Source organism: Myotis myotis, unplaced genomic scaffold, assembly GCF_014108235.1.
Source record: "Myotis myotis isolate mMyoMyo1 unplaced genomic scaffold, mMyoMyo1.p scaffold_m19_p_8, whole genome shotgun sequence".
In the NCBI taxonomy this organism is placed as follows: Eukaryota; Metazoa; Chordata; class Mammalia; order Chiroptera; family Vespertilionidae; genus Myotis; species Myotis myotis.
In genome coordinates, this window is record NW_023416390.1 from 19661898 (window position 1) to 19681978 (window position 20081).

The following is a 20081-nucleotide window of genomic DNA, read 5'->3' on the forward strand; positions in this document are numbered from 1 at the left end:
GACCCTGGAGAAGTTAAACATTTATGGGTCTGCGACTCAGTTCTTTTTTCCTGTTTAGTTTGCTAAGCTCTGTGCCTTCCTAGTTGTTTATTGACACACCAACTGCCTCTTATCTTCTATTAGTTTAAACGACTCAACAGGTCCTTGGTCGGAGGACCAGACAGGGCAAGGCTCAGAGACAATCTATTGGTAACCTGCTGTTCCTTTCTTCTTACATATTCCTGGAGTCACACATGCAAGTCACGAATCACTGAGCAAACTAGACATATGGATAAGCTGTTTACTGAGAGGAAATGCCAGTCTCCTCACCCCTAAATCTCCTCTATGGTCAATGAGCTGGACTGGACCACTACTCTTTTTTAAAGAGTAGTAACAGGATGGCCAGTGTTACTCAGTGGTTGAGCATCGCCCTATGGACCAGGAGGTCATGGTTTGATTCCAGGTCAGGCCATATGCCCAAGTTGTGGGCTGGTTCCCCAGTGTGGGGCATGCAGGAGGCAGCAGATCAATGATTCTCTTTCAACATTGATGTGTCTATCTCTTCCTCTCCCTTCCTCTCTGAAGTCAATAAAAATATATTTAAAGAATAATAAAGAGTAGGAACAGGTGGACATGTAAGACTCCAACACAGAAGGGCTCCTTCCCATCTAAGCTTCATCTCTGACATGTCCACCAAAATGCTCCCAGCCAGCAGCGAGGTGAAGTTCCCTCAAAACCATGGAAGAGGAAATGACTTTCAACAGATTATCACAGCACACCAACAACAGCCATAAACATAGAAAGTAGAAAGCATTACCATTTAGAATGTTCTACCCTTCGGCTGCATAATTAAAGAAAAGAAAACCCAGTTGTACTTTTTGAACCTATGGTAATTCTGCAGCCAAATTTTAAAAAATTACTAAAAAAAAATATTTAATGATTCCCATATTCAAATTAACCACAAAATACAATCTAGAGCCAGGTCAATCTGTGCTCTGAGCCTGCCCAAAGCAAAGTCACCTGGGCAGCCCTGACAGTGTATAAGGTGTGGGGAGAGCAGGATCACTTCAAAGATCATAGGAAGAGAGTGTCTGCGTGGGTGGTAGTCAGGATCCCAGAACGTTAAGTCTGTTAGTGCTGGAAGGAACGTTAAGGGCAATCAGCTACAATCGCCTCATTTTACAGATGATGGAATAATGAGTGAAGCGTGGTATATGTCTCTTCAGAAGCACAGAGAGAGCTGGAACCCATGCTTTGGTGAGCACTGCCTTTCGCTGGAGTGTTTCATATCTTGTGGTCAGGGACAGTGAATTTCTGATCAAATGATGGAGGGATTCAGTTAACTTAGTCCTAATTCCTGTTACAGGTATATTCTGAGACCCTGGAAATCTCTTTCTATTTCTGAGTGTAGGCTTTTATGTCTAAAGGTTTTATGTCTAAAGGTAACAGAGGTCTAGGAGGAGGAGGCTTTGCACTTCAGTAGTTGCTCAAATAACTGATGCCTAGCAATTAGACTTTCATAACTCAGTACATTTTATTATCATTAATCACTCAGTGGAAACTAAATTCAAATTTTCTTTTCCTAAAATGAACGAACAAAACCAGTATTCGTTCATTTTAATAATGCCCTGTGACCTGAAAAAACCCCAGCAATAAACACTTGAGGGTATTTGAACTGTGTGGGTAGAAAATGGACCTCGTTACTCAACTCTTGACCCAGGATACTTTGTTCCACATGCAAACTGATCAAACAAATTGAAAATTTTGACAAAAAGCCTAGATGGAAAGTAGGATGAAAACAAACCCTATACTGTATTTCACGTAATTTCTCTATACGACTTCTCTGTTAGGACTCATGACATAAAATGCTAATCCCCTTACTCTCAGCACAGCTCACTGGTTTCTATCCCTATTATGGATGTGAGATGAAATCAGTCAGAATGTTTTAACCTAATAGAATGTTCTACAGTTTTAAAAAACAAATTATAGCCTAGCCGGCGTGGCTCAGTGGTTGAGTGTTGGCCTGTGAACCAGGAGGTCACGGTTCGATTCCTAGTCAGCGCACATGCCCGAGTTGCAGACTTGATCCCCAGTAGGGGTGTGAAGGAAGCAGCCAATCAATGATTCTCATCATGGATGTTTCTATTTCTCTCTCCCTCTCCCTTCCTCTCTGAAATCAATAAAAATAATATTTTTTAAAAAGAAAAAAATTACATTCAGGCACATTTCCACACCTTCCACACCTTTTACTTGATTGGGGAGAAAGGAAATCATTTTTGTCAAAAATTCAGCTGATTATTAGACAGTGATATAAGAAAAGGATGGAAAAGGAAGGAGATTTTAACTTAAGCATCAGAATATTAATAAACACTGATGCTGCCCTGTTTTTATAACCCAGCCTACAGTTCTCACTTTACAGTAATTGAACTACTCACCTGCATAGGTCTGTAAAGGTTGGCAATGCCATTCCCCAATGCCGCGACCATAGCAATAGCACTGGTACCTGACCCCATTCCCATACTTCTCCCAGGAGTCTCCAATTTGATAAAATGTTCCAGTTTCTGAATCTTGGCATTGGTCTAAAATATATACAAGTAAAACTTAAGCAGTCTTGAAGACTTAAAGCTACAAATTTAATTTCAGTGTGCTAGAGCATTCATTCTTAGTTTCGCTAGAAACTGGCAACTGCTCTTACAAATACGTGTCGTTTAAAAAATACTTTGTTCCTATCTTTCACTGTACAGAACAATTAGTAGGAAAAACAAACAAACAAAAAGGTACCCAGGGGAGGGGGATATTTAGTCTTCTAAAAGAACAATATTTCTAAATAAAAATTTGAAGATTTAAATTTCAGTATATATTGATAGGCTGAAGATTTTGAGTAAAAATGACATATATTTTACCCTTATTAATACAACTGATTTCCCATTTGAATAGCAAGGACAGTATGTCAGTTTAAATACTTTCTCAAACTTCAGAGGATTTAATTTTACCTGTAAATTGATGAACCAGATTTTAACTGTGAATGCTTGCTGAGCAGTTTCTAAGAAAACCTCTCGGGCTTTTCCCCCAGCTTTGGCAATCTCGGGTCAAACAAACTTGAGTATCTGATCAGTTTGTTTTCTCAGTGAGCAACCTGTCTCTTTTAGTAAAGGAGTATTAACGGGTTACCTCAAAGCTGGTAACACAGCTCGTTTAAGGCTCAACCTTCACTGTTTGCTTAGCTCCATTGTAAAGGGCAGCCAAGAAAAATAAAGTACTTGAAGGGAGGTATTTACTGGCCTAATCATTTGCCCATGTTATTGCACCATCAGCAAAGGGCAGTTCTCTTTCATAACACAGACTATCTTTATGATTCAGAACTAAAGAACAAATTGCATTTAATTAAAATAAATCTGTATTTGTCACCAAATTCAGCAAAAATAGATGACTACCAAAATCAAAATTATATACGGTCCATGAGTAGAGGAAAGACTTTGCAAACCTCGTTGATAGCCACTGACCAAAGTCTGAATCCAACTTCAATCATGTAACATCAAATCGCTCTCTTAATTTGAAACCTGCTAACTATTCTCAGTGGTCAAATCCATCAGGAGAGACAAGGCTACTTACCAATGGGATCGCACTTCCATCTGCCCCGGCCCTGACCAAAGCAGGTACAATTCATCATGTGCCCCTCTTCATGACGCTTGTGAAATGTGTCATTCACATTGTAAGTGATGTCGTCCACAATGCATTGATCTATTTAGGAAACAGTGGGATGGGTGGAGAACGTTTTTTAGGCTTCAAATGATGGAATTTAAAAAAGCTATGCTTTTCAAAGCACACAGTTCCTCCACTAAATTATCAAGACCACCCATTAAAATAACTTTTTTAGTGGCAGAGAATAAACATTTTTTAAAGCTTGGTCAGTAATACAATTTCTGCACACAAAAGAAGTATCTCGTATAAACTAAAGAATGTGGTAAAAATACACTTTCTTGTGGAAAGCCCATTTTTTAACAAATACATGTCTTACTTTCAGAAAAATTCTTGCTTAGTTGATAATGCCCTTTAGATCTCTGTTTGTTATGATAAATGGGAGGAAGATTAAACAGTCTTATATACAGCACCCCGTATAGTGTGATGGTGGGGGTGGGAGATATTTGGGTTTGGAAAAGAAAATGACATCTATGGCATTCATAAAGTTAAAAAAAAAAATAATCATGTGAGCTCTGTTCCTAACTCCCTGAGAGATACTGAGAAAATTACTTTCTCTCTTCAGGTCTCAGCTCCTCCATCTGTAAAATGAGGAGCTGGTCTGTCTGCCTTTCTAGTAGGGTCCCTCTCAGCTCTGCAACATCATATGTCATTCTCATTACTCCTGGATTGTTATCCGCTGAACACACAAAAATGTTTTCTACAAAAAGAGAACAAGTTCAGGCCAATGTCAACACACGAGCTACATGGACTATTTATTAGCTCACAGTGCTCCCTGTATCTTACTTTTCAAGTGAAAGAAGTAGAAAAACTAAAATAGTTTTTAAAAATATATATATTTTATTGATTTTTTACAGAGAGGAAGGGAGAGTAATAGAGAGTTAGAAACATCAATGAAAGAGAAACATCAATCAGCTGCCTTCTGCACATCCCCTACTGGGGATGTGCCTGCAACCAAGGTACATGCCCTTGACCGGAATTGAACCTGGGACCCTTCAGTCCGCAGGCCGACGCTTTATCCACTGAGCCAAACCGGTTAGGGCTAAAATAGTTTTAATAAATCAATATCCCTATATTCTATACCTGGGTCTAAAGGGGAAAATCTTATCTGGGCAAAATAAATCGGCCTCTCTATGTATTTTTCTCCTTAAATCTGGATCTGATCTTAGAATAGCAAAGTATTTTTTCTTTACAGAAATTACTCAAACTTTTCTAGATATGAACCCAATTGCATAACTAAATACTAAAGGGTCAAATGATCGTGCTCTAGCCTTTGAAGTCATCTTTTTGGCTCAGCCTAAGAACCTAAGTCCTGGAAATGTTTCCAAATCGCTGGGCCAGCTTTTCTTAGCTGTCTAAAATGTGAAACTCATCCAGCACAGTAGACTAATGGGATGGTATTACACATCTCCACCTTTTAGTTAAATGCAACTTTTCACATCAAAGCCACACTCTCTGTACCCTTTATCGTCTCAAAAGTTTCACTCATAAGTAAGCATACCTCGGAGCTGGGAGTAGGCGACACAGGTCCATTCCCCACGGCCGTTCCCCACACATGTGCACCTCATCATGTGCCCCATGTCATGCTGTTTATCCCACTGATCTCCAACACGGTACATGACCCCTTCGTTGGTCGTACAGATTTCTTCATGGGCTGTTTGGAAACGGATGAGAAATGTACAAGTGATAAGTGGTCACAAGTTCTTAAAAGGTATGCAGTATTATCAGCTAAATTTGGTTATCCTACGAGCTCACTTAGAAAGAAGCCTTGTGTGCCTCGAAGAAATCTCAGTGCTGCTCTGTGCTCGAATAGAGCCTTGAGTGCCAGAGTGGAAAGCATAATGCAAAGGTGAGGCGTGTTGCAGGAAATACTTACAGGAAGGGTAAGTGGCTGTTAAACCACAATGATCCCTACACATTCATACAAAGGGTCTACATTACTCTAGAAGCCTGGATTTGACCACTGCTCTATAATTTTCTAGTTCCAGTTTATTCTAAGGGAAACTATGTGTATGAATATTGAACTGTAAGCTCCAGCATGTTTTCCTTCTAAATTCTCTTTGATTAAAATAATAGAAATAAAAGTAAGCTGTTTTTTTCTTCTTATGTTTTGCTGCCTCATTATCAAACTTGACAATGAAATGTACAGGTTTTTTGGTTCTACAACTGGAAAATCAAATGTAATCTGTGGGACCCTTGAAATTTGAAAACAAAAGGCACTGGTTCCTCTTTTTTTATTCATACAAACTAGAGCCCCACCCTACTTTTAAAAAAAGATCACTACTTGTCAGAAAACATGGAGGTTTTGTCAGTTGAATATTTAACGAATGATAGAGCTTACGCCAGTTAAGCCAAAATCATGCGTAAATATGGTCAGGTCTGTGACTCTCAGTCAGTTACATTTGATATATTTTAAGTTACTCAGTTGTGTGCTCTACACAAAAGACAAATTTGTGCAAAATTTAAATGCACAGAGATTTTAAAGAGTATTTTTTATTGTATTTATATATTTTTGGACATTAAATTGTATCAATGGAATATTAAAATTCTATAAATAATTACATAATTCATATAAATGTATTATACCACATAAAGTTGTTTGCGATCTCAAAAACTAAGTGTTAATGGGTAAAGTAGTGTAAAGTGGCCACTATTCTGTCTGACTCCAAAAATAGTGTCTACAAGGGCTTCCTCTTACCAGCCATGGGGCAGAATCCAAACTTCTGGTCAGCGTCATAGTTCGATGTGGTCCCACACCATTTCATGTTGTCTCTCCTGCCCTCGGAAGTACAGTCGGTGTAGTTGTGGTTGTTGTACAGGAAGGGGAAGTGGCACAAGGCACCATTGGAATTTCCACCTCGAGTTTGAACCAAAACTGCCCAGCACAATAGACAAATAGGAAGAAAACATTACCACGGAGCTTTCCAATGGGCAGCGGGGAGTGACTACAGAAAGGTTCAGAGAGAGCCAGGTCTCTGCAGCTAATTTACAAAGAGTCCATGTCAGAATAAAAGCTGCCTGATAATAGCGTTCTATGTTTCCTTCATTTTTTGAAGTGTGTTCACCTTTACGTTCAAAATAGATTTAAGTCCAATTTTCCCTCACATTTTTCCCAGCCAAAAAAATATTTAAATGATCACTTTGAATAAAACAGTGTTTCAACCAGAAGAGAAACAAAAACACTCAGTCAACCATCCTGTGTATTCTTCAGCCCCGTGGGATTACATCCTGGTTTTAATATATCAGTATTTTTAATCACATCATAAGCCCAATGTGTCAGAAATAAATGAACTGGTGGCCCTTTCTCTTGGTGTCATTTCCCAAGGGTACTAGGGACCATGGAAGGATCTTCAACTGCCAAGTTACTCCACGTCTCTTGGGTCCAGACTGTAGAAAAGTGATGCTTCTCATGCAGCCTCAAGATTAATGGCTACATTGCTGACTAATAAAAAGAGGGCATGAGAAATGGCTCTTTCTCATCGTGTGTTTTCCTCTGGGACACTTACCAGTCTGGTCTGTACAGAAAGAATATTTCTGGTCTTGTTCATAATTGGAAGTCGTGCTGCACCAGAGATGTCCATCCTGTCGCCCTTCGTTGGTGCAGGAGTAGAAAGTCCGGTCGTTGTAGGTGAATGGTAAGACACATGGCTCCCCGTTGGAATTGCCACCGTAAGTCTGAGTGACAGCTACAAGCATAACCAAAAGGGTCTTGGTAAATAGAGCTGCATGGATCTACCACTGGTAGCTGCTTATTACTAAAACTAGAGGCCTGGTGCACGAATTCATGCACCAGTGGGGCCCCTTGGCCTGGCCTGGAAGATTGGGCTGAAACTGGCTCTCCAACATCCCCCAAGGGGTCCTGGATTACGAGAGGGCCCAGGCCAGGCCGAGGGACCCCACCAGTGCATGATCATTGGCCAGCCGGGGAGGGACCAAGGGTCGGGCCTAACCTGTTAGTTGGACATTCTTAGTGCTGCCACGGAGGTGGGAGAAGCTCCTGCCACCATCACTGCACTGGCCAGCCATGAGCCAGCTTCTGGCTGAGTGGGGAAAGGCAGCACCCCCTCACCTCTAACCCCAGGGTGTTTCTTTAGAAGCAGAAGCCTCATCCTGTGCAGGGGCCTGTGCTGGCTGCCTCAGTTTCTCAGAGACAACGAATTTGATGAATGAACGTCTTTTCCCCACTGCAGTAGCTGCTTCATTTGTTCGTTCTCGCATTTTTCATTAGCTGCTAAATCGCCCCTGTGGCTGCAAACCTGTTGTGCCTGACTCAGCCAGTGGGGAGCTATGGGAGCTGTGCAGGGACAGGGGAAGGGGGAGGGGGGCCAGGCCTGCAGAGAGGGTCAGTGGTGCCTGCCCAGCTGTCTCAGAGGATGTGGCTTAGGTTAGGTCCTGTCCTTTGGCGACTTTAGGAGGGGAGGCCGTGTCCTCCGCTCCCCACTTTGACTCAGGGGTGGAAGTTCTCCTTGCTCTCTGGCCTCATAACTCAGTGGGTCATAGTGGGATGCGGCAGGCAGGCAGCTTCTGTGGCTGTACACAGGCGCGGGCAGGCGGCTTCTGGGGGGTCGGGGTTGCCGCCTGGCCTGCTCCCGGGCCCTCCCGCCCTCCGATAGCCATGGCCATCGCTGGGCGCAGGCCAGCCGGCAACCTTGGCCCCCAGGGCTTCCGGGGTTGTGGCCTGACCTGTGCCCCGGCTCTCCCGCCCTCCCATGGCAGGGCGCAGGCCCTCCCACCCTCGGATCACCATGGCGATCGCTGGGTGCAGGCCAGCCTGCAACCCTGGCGGGGGAGGGGGGGGGGGTCTGTGGCCTGACCTGTGCCCATGGCGATCTCAGGCCACAGGCCAGCCGCCAGCCCCGGGAGTTTGGGGTTGCCCCCTGGCCTACTCCCTGGCCCTCCTGCCCTCTGATAGCCAGGCGCAGGCCCTCCCGCCCTCCCATTGCCATGGCACCATGGCGATCTCTGGGGGCAGGCCAGCCGGCAACCCCAACCGCTTTCTGATGGCGATCACCGGCTGAAGGCAGCCTTTGCCCACCCCCCAGCTCTTGCCTTTCGCCTGGGTTTTGGATCACCATTCTTCAGTCCTTCCCCTTTCGCCTCCCAGCATTGCAGCTATATATGCAAATTAACCGCCATCTTTGTTGGTGGTTAACCACCATCTTGGCTGGCAGTTAATTTGCATATCGCTCTGATTAGCCAATGGGAAGGGTAGCGGTCGTAGGCCAATTGCCATGTTTCTCTTTTATTAGATAGGAGGATTATGCTTTGATTGGTTCAACAGACGGCTGGATGACTGGACGCTTGGCATATTTGGCTTTTATTATATAGGATTAGAGACTGAGCTTGTGCTATAAATATAGATGATCATCTGGTGAGTTTCAGTCAAAATACAACTCCTCAGAAAGCCATGCTTTTTGTGGATAGAGCAACCCCTGTTTCTCTGCTGATATCCTGTTACCACCTGTGCTGTCATGCCTTAGTTTCCCCACTTGTAAAGCTATATTAACACAGGTTAATTAAGGGTGCTGCTCAAAGGATACTGGAGGGATATGCATGCCTCTGTTGGTGGCATAAGTATTAATACATGAGGTTATTCTAGGGATAACGTCAAATGCATCAATTATAATTGCTATAGTTACTAACTACCACTTTTGTAGCCCAGAAGAGATGCATTAGATGTTGTTAAAAGAAGTTTACAGAGCTCCAGAAACCCGAGATTTATAGTATGAAGTATGAATGATTCGTTATTCAGAAAGCAACTCTCTTATGACAACAAAGATAGTACAGAGCACTTAATCCTCACTACAGAAAAGAAAATACATAGATTAAAAAGACTGGAAGAAAGTGTATCAAAGCCAATCCTGACTGTTATCACTAGTGGTAAGATTATAAGCTTGTCTTGTTTGCTTTATTTTTTAGGTAAATGAATGTACTACCTTTCAAAAACTAAATCATAAGAAAATGTTCAGTACTGTTAAAAGATAAGGCAGACCTGTCTCTTGGCAGCTGACTCCATTGCCCAGGCAAGTGCAAAGCATCTGCTTATTTCCTTGTGTCTTCAGCCACTGCATCCCTACTGAGTAAATCACACCACTGTCTGTGATACAGTGACCATATGGAGGAGGCTGGGGGTGAGGCTGAGGCTGGAAAACGGCCATTCGAACATCTGTGACGGTGCCAGATCCTAAGGACATGAGAAAGAAAAGTCACAACATTGGACAAGAGAAAAGAACTCTTTTCTGAAGTTGAGATTTTTAGGGTCCCATACAGATCATTCTTGAAATCCACGTTGTTTCTGACCTAAACCTAGAAAGAAATGGCTCTCCCATTTTGCATTAGTTTTTGCATTCAGCCTATGCCAGATGGTCTCCACCTTCCAGCTGGAGCTACTGGGATTATATTTCTAAATCACAGACATTATTTTGCCACTTAACAGAGCGGGTACCTTCAACAACTCTTTACACATCCAGGAAGCTCATAGTCCATGCCTTCACAACCCTTCACACCTGCCTTCATCCCAGCTCACTTCTGACCACGTCCTTCAAATAGCTCAAAATATCTGGGCATTTCTCTTCCTGACCTATTTTGAGAAATCCCTGCCACTCTGCAGGGACCCTTGCCATCTGGGTTGCTGTGGGCTCATCAGAACGTGCCCTGCACCGCCACACAGCTCTCTAGAAGTTGCCCCTCCTTCCGCATTTTGTGAATCTGTTGTGTGTTTTCCCCCTAAGATCTATTTTTATTTCATCTTCATGTACATTCACAACTTAACATTAAGTAAAGTTTTAACAGCTAACAATCGGTAAATGAACTCAGCTTACCAGCCCGAACACTGCAAATCATCCTTGAATGGCATGTCAAGGGAAAGATGGATTTGCAGGAACAATTTTGGTAACACTATCCCGTTTCCACCCAGCTCGCTCTGCTCCTCACCAGTGGACGTGGTCTGCAGGGACGCGTGCCTTTCACACTTCCACTCCCCTCTGCCATTGCCTGTGCAGATGCACTGGAGCAGGTTCCCCCGGTTGTCCTTCTTGCTCCAGGTGTCTCCGATTCTATAGGATGTCCTAGTGTCCTGATCGTTGCATCTGTCTGTGTTAGAAGAAAGCATTCAAAGATGTGAATCAGGTCAAGCTTCCACATGCTCCACTGAAACTTTAAAAATATATGCAGTAGTTTAAAACTTGATAAGTTGCCCTAGCCTGTTTAGCTCAGTGGATAGAGGACTGAAGGGGTCCCAGGTTCGATTCCGGTCAAGGGCACTTGCCCGGGTTTCGGGCTCAATCCCCAGTAGGGGGCGTGCAGGAGGCAGCTGATCATTGATTCCCTCTCATCATTGATGTTTCTATCTCCCTTTCCCTCTCTCTTCCTCTCTGAAATCAATAAAAATATATTTAAAAAAATAAAAAATAAAGAAAGCTTGGTAAGTTATTTTTTGATGATATGTTTCTATTTAGCTGTGGTGCCACAGGAGCAGAACTTCCAAACAATGGGATTACGTTTGTTCCAGCAGAAAGAGAGCTATGGGATTTAATCTAGTTCCATTTCTCTGTTTGCCAAAACACTTTTTCATCATCATTCATCCATTATTTTATTTTATTATTTTTAGAGTTTTCACATCGTTCTTTTGACCAAATTCATTCTCTGGCTTTTGATCTCCCTTGTCTTTTCAGGCTCTCCTAGTAATTGCTGTAGATGACCTGCCTTTCAATAGGGGGCTTTCTTTACAAAACTAGGAGCAGTAAGGAGGCAAGTAGGTTTCAAATGGTCTTGGAGAGAAGCCCCAAAGAAGCCAGAAAAAGACAGCAGCATCCCTTTCTTCATTTGTCATATAAAAAATTCAGGGGGTTACCAACTTCTCAGACTATGTTCTCCACCGCCCCCCACCCACCCACCCACACACATACCTATTTAAAATCACTAATAAAGTTACTTCTTTTGAATTGCTCAGTGTTAACTCTACAATGGAAAAGTGAGATTACGATTGCAAAGCGATGTTTTATAACGAAATTACCATCAGTCTATGTGTTCAATTATTTGTCAAATAGTTTGTTTCAATTATAATCTGGCTTTGCCCATATGCTGCAATGTGAGTATAGAGGATTTGATTTGTGTTTTTCTGCACTGGGTGAGAGAAAAATAATTGGACAGTTGATGTAAATTCACACAAATATACACCCACATTGATCTACCACCAGAACAGAGATCTGAATGAAGATATGGCTGGTTATAGCTTTTTTCCAAATCTCTAGCTGAAAGGATCACCTTCCTTTGAACCTCCATAGCACTATTTTCAGTATTCGTCTTGAAGTCTTAATATTGTGCTTTATAGAAGATGACTATCTAGGCCTCTCTCATCTGCTTGACCTACTTGCTAAGTGCTCTTTGAAAGCTGAATTAATATCCAATTCATTTTTTCATCCCTGCACCCTCTTGTACAAAGTAGGGGCTTAAATTATTTCATAAAACAAATGACTTTTCTTTGAGAAACTTTACCCAACTTGTATTAGAAGAGTTTTAAATAACAGACGAGAGTTTAAGTCAGACATCTAATTTGTCGTAAAGCCAAAAACATTACCACCAAGGTCTTGGAAGTCTGATGATCATAATAACATTTTAAATGCAAAAGATCTAATGAACCACCAAGTTTCTGGAAAAGATTTGGTCATAATCGTTATTACTTTCCATGAGAGATTTAGTTTTTGTTAGCAAAGAATTTAAATTTGGATGATGAACATTTTAAGACAGTTAAACATTTTAAGCTAGATAAATGAAATATGTCATAATATTTAGATTTGATTTTAAAATTATTAATAACACCCATAGTTAATGGCTGTTTTGCTTCTATAAACTCTATAGTTGCTATTAGTTTGAAGTTTCAAAACAAAACAAAACATAACACGTTTTGAACCGCTAAGGCAGAGGTGGAAAACCTTTTTTTTTTCTGCCACTTGGATATTTATAACATCATTCTCGGGCCATACAAAATCATCAACTTAAGCCCTACCCTGTTTTTCCCAGTGATTAGAGCATTGGCCTGTGGACTAAAGGTTCGTGGGTTCGATTCTGGTCAAGGACACATGCCTTGGTTGCAGGCTCCATCCCCAGCCCTCCCCTGGTTGGGGCCTATGCAGGAGGCAACTAATAGATATTTTCCTTTCTCTATATCTCTCTCTCTCGCCCTTCCACTCTCTCTAAAAATCAATGGAAAAATATATCCTCAGGTGAGGGTTAACAAAAAAAAATTATAAACTTGAAAATTAGCCTGCTATATTTGGTCAAACATTTAATTAACTCAACCCTAATCATTTGGGCCAGACCAAATGATTTCTCAGGCCTAGTACAGCCCTGGGTTGACATTCCCCATCCCTGCCTTAAGGCAACAAATAAGGTCAGGCAGCCCTAGAAGGAGCAGTAAAGCTGTCAGAAGTCAGCTTTTTTTAGCATTACTAAGCTTATGTAGGATTTTGAGCAAGAGACACTGTCCTTAACCCACAATAGACACATCATTTTAACCAATGGGATAAGCATTTTTATTTCCATCAGTTTTGCTTATGAATAGGCCTTATTTAAATGTGAAACCTAAAACTTTAGAGCTTTGCTCCCTTCTATGTCAATAGTACTCACATGCTCAAACATGCGTTGGCATGTTATTTCAATGACTTCTTTGCTCTTAATACTTTGAAAATATCTCAGCGATAATTTAGATTAAACATTTGCAACTAATCTTCATGCCCACAGCACATTTGACTTTTATATGAACATTAAGGTTCCTAGTAGCTGATAGTCTTTAATGAACAAAGATTTTTTTTTTTTAATTTAGTCTTCTTGGAAGAAGCAAAATAAGCTTAGTATAGAACTTTTCTTGACATTCAAAAGTTACAAAAAAAATTGATGTATTGGGTGTGTTCTAAGTGACATCACATTACATTTCTAAGAATCCAGAAAATCATCTTAACATGCAAATCTAGAACATACTTCTAGAGGTACAGGTGATGCGTCCACTGCCTTCTCCCAGACAAGTACAATCCACCATCATCCAGCCTTGGTAGGGCTTTTCCCAGGTTTCCCCAACAACATAGGAAGTCCCAGCAGCGTGGTCAAAACATTTCTCAGCTGTAGGAAAATGTGGAGGAAAAAGAGGGGGGAAAAGCTATTTCAAATTGTGCCATCTCCCCTGTAATTTAAAGTGTATTGTGTAAGCAAAAATCCAGCCACATGTTTTAAGTAGTACTCTGTTCAAAAAGAAAAGCATGCCCTGTAACTAAGCACATGGTAACCAAAGCAAAAGAAAGCTCAAGTTGGGCTGGCAGGCAGAAATTCCGTGCCTCTAATAAGAATACGGACGGTATATTTTCAGCTGGTATTATTCTGCTTCACACCAGTATTTTAAGTGAAAAGGATCTATGTATGTATCCAGTCTGTAGGACACTAAATGTGCAAAATTCCAATCGAATTATGAATGACCAATTATGAATGTCTAAAAAAAATGACAAGAAAGCCTTTGGAATTTGGATTTCTATAAAAAAAGAAAACACAACCCAAAGGAAAATAAAAGTATCTGAATTAGAGAACAATCGTGAGTAAAATTGATAGACAGAAACTTTCAAGTTTGGGATTGAGACCAAAAGAAACTCAACAATTTTTATTTTGAAAAATAAAATTTACTAAGGTGTGACAGAGCACACACAATTTTATGTTTCAGTCTAGTGTGTTCCAATAAAAATGTCAAAAGTATCATTTTTTTTTTCTTTTAAATAACATATCTTGACCAAGGAAAACCTGAGATTAGACATTAGACATAAGAAACTTCTTCCTAAACCTTTCAACTTTATCTTCTGCTTTTGAAACAAAATTAAGACAAGACTTATATGCAGTGGATATTTTTGATCTGATTCTTTAAGACTATGGATTACAAAACATTCCATTATTTACAATAAAGTTCCCATTTCATTATTTTTTTCATTGGAATTCAGATCTCTTGTTCATGTGGAGTTTGGTTCAACCCAACATCTTGACTGTGCATCCCCACCCCTCATTTGTCCCTAATAGTCACACACCTATGGGCTTGCAGGTCCATTCTCCTTTCCCGTTACCAAGACACACACACTCTAACATGTAACCACCAGTCTCATGTGGTCTCCTCCAGGTGTCACCAATCTTGTAGGACTGACCCCCTTCATGGCAGCGGTCTGTTCAAGATAAAAAAAGAAAATTAAAGAGAGTGGGGAAAAAAAAACATGAAGAAAAAAAAAGAAAAAGAAGTAGTCTCATGTTCTATCCAAAGTAGGTACTTAGGTTAGCCACTGTAAGTATTCAGAGAACAGCTTTCCCATCAGAGACAGGGGAAAAGTTAACAGGTCTGGTGACTTGGGGTCATTCAATCAAATGTTTTGTTTAAGCACAATGGGAAACCACAGAGAAAAATGAATGGCAAAGAAAGAGGTCATAAATCCTGGTTCCCAGAGGGATCGCAGGAAATTGGGTCCTAAAGCAGAAAAGCAAGGCTGGCAGACATGACCTCCATACAGACACAGCAGGTTGAGCCTGAGACTAATTCACTGAAAAGCCATATTGGGTATAGTATTTCAGCTTTCAGGAGTGTGGAGAGTCTGTGTTTTATCCTAGGTTACATTTATAATTTTGGCAGAAAGCAAATAGATGTGTGCATATCAAGTGTGAAAAACCAGGTACTTTTCTAGGCTGTTAAACAAGCTGGCACATCTACCCACTAGATTGTAAACACTATGGACTACTGACTCTTATCATTTGCCAATACATTTGGATAAACCCTAACATTAAGTATGGGGAAAGCAGATTGGGCCTATTCACAAGGGACTGTCTTGTTCATTTGGATATAACTTTTTAAAGTGACTTAAAGGATGGATTAAAAAAATAAAAAAAGCAAATGCTATGTTCATAGAATCCATTTATAACACAGTGAATCATGCTGGAAAGACCTCCTGAACTAAACTACAATTGATGAGAGTCAACCCAGTCCCCAAAGTATCTTGGAAACACTATTAAGCTAATCATTCCACATTGTCCCTGGGAATAGAGAGATCCAATTCCTGGGTATAAACTGTTGGTCACAAAGAAACCAGACTGTTTGTATGGGATGCAAGAGGTCTCTGCATTGCAAACAAGAAGAACAGTCCACACAATGGAAGGTTCACTCTTAATGACCATCTTCCAATCATTGCAGATAATCACATGGTCAGTCTGGCTTGAAGACACCCAGGAATATAAAATGGGTAACTTCTCTAAGTACGTCTTACTGGAGTGGAACCCAGGAGATCCACTTGGTTACACTGTACACACACACACACACACACACACACACACACACACACACTTAAAACCACACTAATTCTATCTGTGCTGAGAGACATCTCCCAGAAGCACAGAAATCAGTTGGGTGACAACATAACAGTACCTGGTCACCTAGAATAAATCCCAAAATTAGGACTATCCAGTCATCAATAACAGAAAGTGACAGTGACAGTAATGGAGAAATTCATATTTATGGTATTTTAGCATCATCTTACTTGCAATGGTACAGCTTATTCTTCTTCGTCCAGCCCCGATGCAGGTACAGTCCCAGATCATGGAGTCTTTGGGACGCTCATAAGTGTCCCCGACCCGGTATGTGTTCCCAGTGTACTTGTCAAAGCAAGTCTCTTCAGCTGAGGGGAGAAGGAAAGTGCACATGAACCTCACATATGTAAAAGCCTTTCTATTCCACTAACCTCATCCAAAGGAGAACTCGCTTTTCCACTCTGTGAGCAACACGGTACCACAAAAAGTTTTTAAAGATGGAAGTGGGAGACCTAGAATTTCCCTTAGGCTCTCATAAAGCCTTGACTTTGGATCTTTGGCAAGTCTCCCAATTTTCTGTAAATTAATTTCTATTGTAAAGGATTCTCAGGCCCTAGGAGAAAGCCATAGGCAGTACTACCTTAGGACAGGCTAGATGGTGAAGGAAGGACTGCAGATTCAGATCTCTGACTCAGAGAGTCCAACCAAGGTCCACATAAAAGCAAACAATTTGAAGAGCCCAACCCCCACAGGCACAGTCACTTGTTAATCCTATTTCCACTTTAGCGTCATCTGTGCTGCTCTGTGCAAGTTGCCATAATTTGCGAGCTACATATCAATGGTCATAAAGAATGAGAACTTTGAAGTGGTTAGTGGTTTTGTGTAAAAAAAAGTCACTTTACATTATAATGCCCAAAGTGTTTTCTGGCCCATAATCTTATTGCTTAAGATTTAAAATTACTTTCTAATAAATTAAAATTTTATAAGTGTTTTTGGAGGAAGAATACACAAATCTTTTATTTTCTCATCAAAACCTTTGGGAGAGTAAAACAGAAAGACTTGAGGAATTACTTGGGGAATTACTTGGGGATACATTTGTTCTTTTGTTTCAAAGGCAAAAATAACATGGAAAAAGCAAATATCAGCAGTTATTAAATGTTTTAAAAGAGGAAATGATAGATCAGGCTATTGAAAAACTGGTGTACGTTATTTTTACTACCAGTGCTGAATTTAATCAACAAACGCCACTTCTCCAAGAAGTTACAAGATACTCCTCACCACTTACCTTCAGGTTTGCTCTCGCAGTTAAAGCCTCGGCTCCCTCCATAACAGGTACAAACCAAGGTATTGCCCAGGTATGTGCGTTCCCATTGCTGGTTTATCTGATAGTGATTCCCATTATCAAAACAACCAGCTGTAAATGAACAAAGAAGTTGTTACATTTGCATCCCCCCTTTTTCCAGATTATGGAATTTTCTTGCATAATTAAATTGATGAGTCTAAGCAACAAACATAGAAAAATAAGTTATTCTTCAGAGTGCGAGGAGAATGAAAAGCAATATTGCACTAAAATGTAGAGGTAGAAACTAGCTATCTAAAGATTCAACCAGTTTGTACACGTAGATATTTAGGTATTCCTCACCCCCCGCCCCCCTCCCGCCCTTTCTTTTAATTTAGCTAAATGTTATACAATGATGTAATTTCCATCTGGCCAGGGGTCGACATCAAGGAAGAAGAAACATTTTAAAACGCGGATAACTACAAATGCATTTTAAAATATGCAAGGAACTTCCATGATCTTCTTGGGTAGTAAGTCAAGAGGACAATTTTAAGCAGTTTCCTCTAGCCGAGGCCAAAGGAGGGTGTGTCTTTGAAAAACTGGAGCAGGAATTCTGATCTCTGTTCTTGGGGAAGTGTCCTAGGGGCCCCTAGGCAATGCAAACTAAATTACCTCACATTCAGATGTAGTGAGGAACACAGCTATGTAGCTACCTTCTTCCCACCCATGTTGAACATATTTAACCAGTTATTTAGTAACGCAGAAAACAAGAAAGACCACACTAAGCCCAAAAGAACCTGTAAAGGCTTCCATTATTTTCCTCTTTAAAGGTAAGTTTTGCTGCATTCACAGGAAAACGACCTGAACGTGTAGAGCTGATAAGAGCACAGGAGCCCCTGTCCTCCAGTGTATTATCCTAGGCCCGCAGACCCAGCCTGCTCAAACCGATGCCTCCTGCGTCCACAGTGGTTTCCCATTAAGGCGAGCACACGCTCCATGCGCGCGCGCGCAAAACTTCATCCCCAACTTTAGTTGGTTTGATGGTCCCATCCCTGCGCCAGCCGGTTTCAGCCCGCAGTCCATACTCACGCTTGTTTTGGCTGACAGCCACCGGGGACGGGGGCAGCATCATTTGCTGAGCCTGCCTCTTGCCCCTCCAGGTTGCGGCGGAGGGCACCGCCATCCCCAGGGACACGGCGGCCAGAAGCAGCAGCCCGGGTCCCGGACCCCTGAGCATCTTGAGACGGTGCGGGGAGAGGCCCTCTCCACGAGGCAATTGCCACCGAGTTCAGTTCTCTTAGAAAAACCTACGGGAGGGTCCCTTCCAGGGCCCCCAGGGGGGTGATGCCTTAAGGCAGGTAAGGGTCAGAGGATGGGGAAGGGGACGGGTAGAGGGACAGAGGGGGAGGAAAGGATGGAGAGAAGTTGTGGCTGCGGGTCCCGACTCGCGCTTGGGGCTCCCTTTCCTGCCCTGGTACGGAGCTGCCGGCGCGAGCGGCCGAGCCTGGACGGCCCGGGGTTTATATGGGACCGTCCCCTCCCGCCCCCCGCGAGGCCCCGGGCGTCGGGGAGGAGGGGCCCGCCGGGCTCCCCCCCCGCCCTCCTGCGGCCGCTGCCGCCGCGACCGCGCGCCCATTGGCCGGGGCTCCGGGTGACGTCAGGGGGACTGTGGGTTCGCCGCGAACAAAAGAGATGCTGATCCTCCGCCAGGACTGGGGCTAGAGAACTTTTTTCGGTTTCCTTTGCGGTCGTCCAACTTTTTGGGGGCTGAGGGGGAGGGATGGGAAGCGACTGGGAGAGGGTAGACGGGAGGAAAGGGAGGGGCTGGAGTTCAGTGAAGCGGAGGGGTTGCAAGTCCTCCTCCCTCCCCCCTCCGCTTCCCTTTTCTTTCTTATTAGGGGGGGGGGGGGGGTGAGGACATTTCGTCCTCTCTTAAAAAAAAAAAAAAGTCTGTTCACTGGAGTATATTTGGGGGGGAGGACAAAACCACGAAGTGGCCACCACCTTGCAGCTGTAGGAAAGTAGCCTTCGCAGTCCCAGGGCGGGGCTGGCTTTTCTCCTGTTCCCTTTCTTCGGTTTAATTTAATGTGCACCGATTTGGGATTCCCTAGAGTTCGCCTTCAGAGCTTCCTGTGCAAGCCCTCTCCTTGCAAGCGCTGTACCAGCCCGGTTCTGAGGAGGTGCTGGCCGGGGACAGAGGGGAGCATCCATCCTTTCCTGAGCTTCCCTGAGGCTGGGCGGGTCTGGGGGGACTTCAGGGACCCAGGTTTCTTTGGAAAGGACAAAGCAGCAGTTTGCTTGAAAAAAAAAAAAATGCAGGAAGAAGTTTTGGGTTTTGGGTTTTGTTTTCAACCCCCTCCCCTCCGCCCCCCCTCCCCCATGGGGTCTGTTTCCTCTGAAAGTGCAAGCAGCCGTGGTCGACCTGAAACCTGGGAAATTGGACCGGCTCCGGAGCAAGACCGTGTCTTTGCTCATGTTCTCCGTGCCCGTGACACACAAAGCAGAGATCTTGTATGAATCACGGAAAGCTAAGAAAAGACCATTTACGGCCTTGCCTTCCTACAGTTTCTTCCTTGCTGTAATTTGGCATTTTCTTTTTTGTAGCCATCAGTTAAGTCACAGGATTCCCCTCCCCCAGCCAGCCCCGCCGCCAGATTTTTTAAATTTCAGTTATTATCTACTCCAAGAATGTGGAAGGTTCCCATTTAAGACCTCCCGGGGCTGGCTTTCCCTCTAAACTCGGAGGCTGGACACGGACTGGCATTGAGCAACCCCTCAAATCAGTCCTTTCTCAGACAGACACAAG

At 42.7% G+C, this 20081-nt stretch overlaps 1 protein-coding gene across 12 annotated transcripts in view; it reads right to left on the minus strand.

Moving 5' to 3' along the window:
* The window catches only part of FN1 (fibronectin 1), a 67497-nt gene extending 48714 nt beyond the window's left edge, over positions 1 to 18783 (minus strand). For all 12 annotated transcript variants that reach the window (XM_036319095.1, XM_036319092.1, XM_036319091.1 and 9 more), the window contains exons 1-12: positions 18365 to 18783; positions 17282 to 17410; positions 16227 to 16364; positions 14739 to 14870; positions 13657 to 13794; positions 10612 to 10770; positions 9671 to 9862; positions 7185 to 7364; positions 6377 to 6553; positions 5180 to 5332; positions 3592 to 3720; positions 2415 to 2558 (exon numbers count right to left, since the gene is read on the minus strand). In XM_036319095.1, the coding sequence (XP_036174988.1) occupies positions 2415 to 2558; positions 3592 to 3720; positions 5180 to 5332; positions 6377 to 6553; positions 7185 to 7364; positions 9671 to 9862; positions 10612 to 10770; positions 13657 to 13794; positions 14739 to 14870; positions 16227 to 16364; positions 17282 to 17410; positions 18365 to 18512 (1819 nt within the window). In that variant the 5' untranslated portion in view covers positions 18513 to 18783. The remainder of the gene's footprint in view (positions 1 to 2414; positions 2559 to 3591; positions 3721 to 5179; positions 5333 to 6376; positions 6554 to 7184; positions 7365 to 9670; positions 9863 to 10611; positions 10771 to 13656; positions 13795 to 14738; positions 14871 to 16226; positions 16365 to 17281; positions 17411 to 18364) is intronic.
* Between the last annotated feature and the right edge of the window lie 1298 nt (positions 18784 to 20081).